The sequence below is a fragment of the Salvelinus fontinalis genome, unplaced genomic scaffold (assembly GCF_029448725.1).
Source record: "Salvelinus fontinalis isolate EN_2023a unplaced genomic scaffold, ASM2944872v1 scaffold_1252, whole genome shotgun sequence".
NCBI lineage: Eukaryota > Metazoa > Chordata > Actinopteri > Salmoniformes > Salmonidae > Salvelinus > Salvelinus fontinalis.
The window spans coordinates 45,001-50,081 of record NW_026601461.1 but is presented as its reverse complement, the minus strand read 5'-3'; the positions used below and the strand labels follow the sequence as shown (position 1 = coordinate 50,081).

The 5,081-nt window shown below is 44.7% G+C and overlaps 1 protein-coding gene across 1 annotated transcript in view; it reads right to left on the bottom strand.

Annotated features, from left to right (window-relative positions):
* Positions 1-4,224: 4,224 nt before the first annotated feature.
* LOC129848879 (CUB and sushi domain-containing protein 2-like) overlaps positions 4,225-5,081 on the bottom strand; it is a 45,804-nt gene continuing 44,947 nt past the window's right edge. The window contains exon 9 of the mRNA XM_055915978.1: positions 4,225-5,081. This exon is cut by the window's right edge and continues 114 nt beyond it. Coding sequence (XP_055771953.1) covers positions 5,014-5,081 — 68 coding nt within the window. The 3' untranslated portion in view covers positions 4,225-5,013.

Sequence of the window (5,081 nt, the reverse complement as noted above, 5' to 3'; positions counted from 1 at the left end):
ACTACCATATGGGTCCTGGTCAAAAGTAGTGCACCACGTAGGGAAGAGGGTTTCATTTGGGACGTAGCACAATGCTATAGCCAAGCAAGCCCACCGCCGTCACAACCCCACTCAGTCGCTCAGTGGCAGACACGGGCACAGTGACAGCAGTGGAGGTTGATATGTAGGGGTTGTTCCACCAATTAGGTGGTCAAGAAAAACTCTTGATTTCACCTAACTGTAACACTATGTCATAAAGAGCACATGTTCAGGGTAACATGGTAACAGGGTAACAGGGTAACATGGTAACAGGGTAACAGGGTAACATGGTAACAGGGTAACATGGTACCATGGTAGAAGGGTAACATGGTAACAGGGTAACAGGGTAACATGGTAACAGGGTAACATGGTAACTTGGTAACAGGGTAACATGGTAACAGGGTAACATGGTAACATGGTAACAGGGTAACATGGTAACAGGGTAACATGGTACCATGGTAGAAGGGTAACATGGTAACAGGGTAACATGGTAACAGGGTAACAGGGTAACAGTGTAACATGGTAACAGGGTAACAGGGTAACATGGTAACAGGGTAACATGGTAACAGGGTAGCAGGGTAACAGGGTAACAGGGTAGCAGGGTAACAGGGTAACATGGTAACATGGTAACAGGGTAGCAGGGTAACATGGTAACATGGTAACATGGTAACAGGGTAACATGGTAACAGGGTAACAGGGTAACATGGTAACAGGGTAACATGGTAACAGGGTAACATGGTAACAGGGTAACATGGTAACAGGGTAACATGGTAACATGGTAACAGGGTAGCAGGGTAACATGGTAACAGGGTAACAGTGTAACAGGGTAACATGGTAACAGGGTAACAGGGTAACATGGTAACAGGGTAACATGGTACCATGGTAGAAGGGTAACATGGTAACAGGGTAACATGGTAACAGGGTAACAGGGTAACATGGTAACAGGGTAACATGGTACCATGGTAGAAGGGTAACATGGTAACAGGGTAACATGGTAACAGGGTAACAGGGTAACATGGTAACAGTGTAACATGGTAACAGGGTAACATGGTAACATGGTAACAGTGTAACAGGGTAACATGGTAACAGGGTAACATGGTAACAGGGTAACATGGTAACAGGGTAACATGGTAACATGGTAGATGGGTAACATGGTAACATGGTAACATGGTAACATGGTAACAGGGTAACATGGTAACAGGGTAACATGGTAACAGGGTAACAGGGTAACAGGGTAACAGGGTAACATGGTAACAGTGTAACAGGGTAACAGGGTAACATGGTAGCAGGGTAACAGGGTAACATGGTAACAGTGTAACAGGGTAACATGGTAACAGGGTAACATGGTAACAGGGTAACATGGTAACAGTGTAACAGGGTAACATGGTAACAGGGTAACATGGTAACAGGGTAACATGGTAACAGGGTAACAGGGTAACATGGTAACAGGGTAACATGGTAACTTGGTAACAGGGTAACATGGTAACAGGGTAACATGGTAACAGGGTAACATGGTACCATGGTAGAAGGGTAACATGGTAACAGGGTAACAGGGTAACATGGTAACAGGGTAACATGGTACCATGGTAGAAGGGTAACATGGTAACATGGTAGAAGGGTAACATGGTAACAGGGTAACAGGGTAACACGGTAACAGGGTAACATGGTAACATGGTAGAAGGGTAACATGGTAACAGGGTAGCAGGGTAACATGGTAACATGGTAACATGGTAACAGGGTAGCAGGGTAACATGGTAACAGGGTAGCAGGGTTACATGGTAACAGGGTAGCAGGGTTACATGGTAACAGGGTACCATGGTAACAGGGTACCATGGTAACAGGGTAACATGGTAACAGGGTAGCAGGGTAACATGGTAACATGATAACAGGGTAACAGGGTAACAAGGTAACAGGGTAACAGGGTAACATGGTAACAGGGTAACACGGTAACAGGGTAGCAGGGTAACATGGTAACAGCGTAACAGGGTAACAGGGTAACATGGTAGAAGGGTAGCATGGTAACAGGGTAACATGGTAGCAGGGTAACATGGTAACATGGTAACAGGGTAGCAGGGTCACATGGTAACATAGTAACAGGGTAACAGGGTAACAGGGTAACTTGGTAGCATGGTAGCAGGGTAACAGGCTAACATGGTAACATGGTAACAGGGTAGCATGGTAACAGGGTAGCATGGTAACATGGTAACATGGTAACAGGGTAGAAGGGTAACATGGTAACAGGGTAGAAGGGTAACATGGTAACAGGGTAGAAGGGTAACAGGGTTACATGGTAACATGGTAATGGCTCATAATAGGGTTTTGAGTGGGTTGAAATATTCCTAGAAATCACAGAGGGGACATGGAGGGAAGTCACAGAGGGGACATGGAGGGAAGTCACAGAGGGGACATGGAGGGAAGTCACAGAGGGGACATGGAGGAAAGTCATAGAGGGGACATGGAAGGAAGTCACAGAGGGGACATGGAGGGAAGTCACAGAGGGGACATGGAGGGAAGTCACAGAGGGGACATTTTTATTTTTTATTTTTTTATTTCACCTTTATTTAACCAGGTAGGCTAGTTGAGAACAAGTTCTCATTTGCAACTGCGACCTGGCCAAGATAAAGCATAGCAGTGTGAACAGACAACACAGAGTTACACATGGAGTAAACAATAAACAAGTCAATAACATGGTAGAAAAAAGAGAATCTATATACAATGTGTGCAAAAGGCATGAGGTAGGCAAAAAAATCGAATAATTACAATTTAGCAGATAAATGGAGGGAAGTCACAGAGGGGACATGGAGGGAAGTCACAGAGGGGACATGGAGGGAAGTCACAGAGGGGACATGGAAGGAAGTCACAGAGGGGACATGGAGGGAAGTCACAGAGAGGACATGGAGGGAAGTCACAGAGGGGACATGGAGGGAAGTCACAGAGGGGACATGGAGGGAAGTCACAGAGGGGACATGGAGGGAAGTCACAGAGGGGACATGGAGGGAAGTCACAGAGGGGACATGGAGGGAAGTCACAGAGGGGACATGGAGGGACACTGGCAACATCACGCAGGTCAAATCTTATCCCTGCCCTGCATTCTGAATATATAAACAAAGCCAACATGGAAAAGACAAAGGTGGGAGAGAAAGAGAGAAGAGAGAGAGACAAGGACTGTGTCTGACAAACGCAGGGTTCTATGGACAAATACATTTTCCTTACAATATCCTTTGAGAACGGCAGGAAATATATTGAGTGCTCTTGGTGACAAGCCAACTTTCTTCAGCCTCCTGAATTAGAATATGTACATATAAATATATGGATACTGCATAGTCAAGATGCATTAGATGGTATATATATTTCTCAATGTTGTTTTCTAAGGCTATCCTTAGAACATTGGATAGACCTGAGCACGGGCGTCTCCTGTTTCTGTCTGTAGGAGCAACGACATGGAGTCATGGTGTCACGTTCCTGACCTATTTATGTTAGTTGTTATGTGTGTTAGTTGGTCAGGACGTGAGGTTGGGTGGGCATTCTATGTTTTCTGTTTCTGTGTTGGTTTTGGGTTGCCTGGTATGACTCTTAATTAGAGGCAGGTGTTTGGCGTTCCTCTAATTAAGAGTCATATTTAGGTAGGCGTTGTCACAGTGTTCGTTGTGGGTGATTGTCTCCTGTGTTTGTGTATGTCGTTGCGCCACACGGGACTGGTTTCGGTTTGTTTGTTAAGTGTCATTTATGTGTAGGCTTTTTCCCTGTTCGTGCGTTCTCGTGTGTTATGTGAGTCCGTCGTTCAGATCTGTTCTACACCGTTTATTTGTTTTGTTAGTGTATAGTCAAGTTCGTGTTTTTCGTCTTGTCATTAAATTCATTATGTATTAAAACTCCACTGCGCCTTGGTTCAATCCCTGCTCCTCTTCGGATGAAGAAGAGGAGGACAGCCGTTACACATGGTTAGATTTGCCAAAGGGAGGGAGGGGGAGGGCTTTGTATGCGTCGCGGAAGTTAGAGTAGCAATGGTCCAGAATGATACCAGCTCGTGTCGCGCATTCGAGATGCTGATAGATTTTAGGAAGTCTTGTTCTCAGATTAGCTTTGTTAAAATCCCCAGCTACAATAAATGCAGCCTGAGGATATATGGTGTCCAGTATACCTAGAGTTCAGTTCTTTCAGGGTCGTAAAGGCATCTGCTTGGGGGGGGGGGGGGGGGGATATACACGACTGTGACTATAATCTAAGATGACGGTAGATAATGCGGCCTGCATTTGATTGTAAGGAATTCTAGGTCAGGTGAACAAAAGGACTTGAGTTGTATGTTGTTGTGATTACACCATGAGTCGTTAATCATAAGGCACCCCGCCCTCCTTCTTACCATCTTCTGATGCATGAAGAAACCAGGTGACTGTAGCAACTCTGACAACATATCCCGAGTGAGCCATGTTTCCGTGAAACATAAAATGTTACAATCTCTGATGTCTCTCTGGAAGGCAATTTAACCCTAATTTCGTCCACCTTGTTGTCTAGAGATCGCACATTGGCGAGTAGTATGCTCGGAAGCAGTGGATGGTGTGCTCGCCTTCTGAGTCTGACCAGTAGGCCGCTCCGTCTGTAATGTTGGTAAATTGACATCGCTTTTATATCCAATAGTTCCTCACGGCTGTATGCAGATTTATTTAGATTTTCCTGGCTAACAATGTAAGAAATAAAACATGAATAAATAAATACTGCATAGTTTCTTAAGGACCTGAAACGAGGCGACCATCTCTGTCGGCGCCATTGTGCATGGACCCTGGTCAAAAGTAGTGCACTAAATCTGGACTAGTGTGCCATTTGAGACATAGGAATAGATGTACAGAATATTTATTTATATTATATTAGCTTTATGAATCTGGATGTACAGTTTTGCCTACAGATTATCCTGTCTGTGTGTGCTTCGGTTGTATGTCTGACTACTGACTTGTGAATTTTCTTGGATAAATAAAGGTTTATATATATATATATAAATACTCACCAGACAGTGATGAAGTCATGCGGCCCATGGACCTGCAGCAGGGTAAAGTTGAGTCTGACACCCA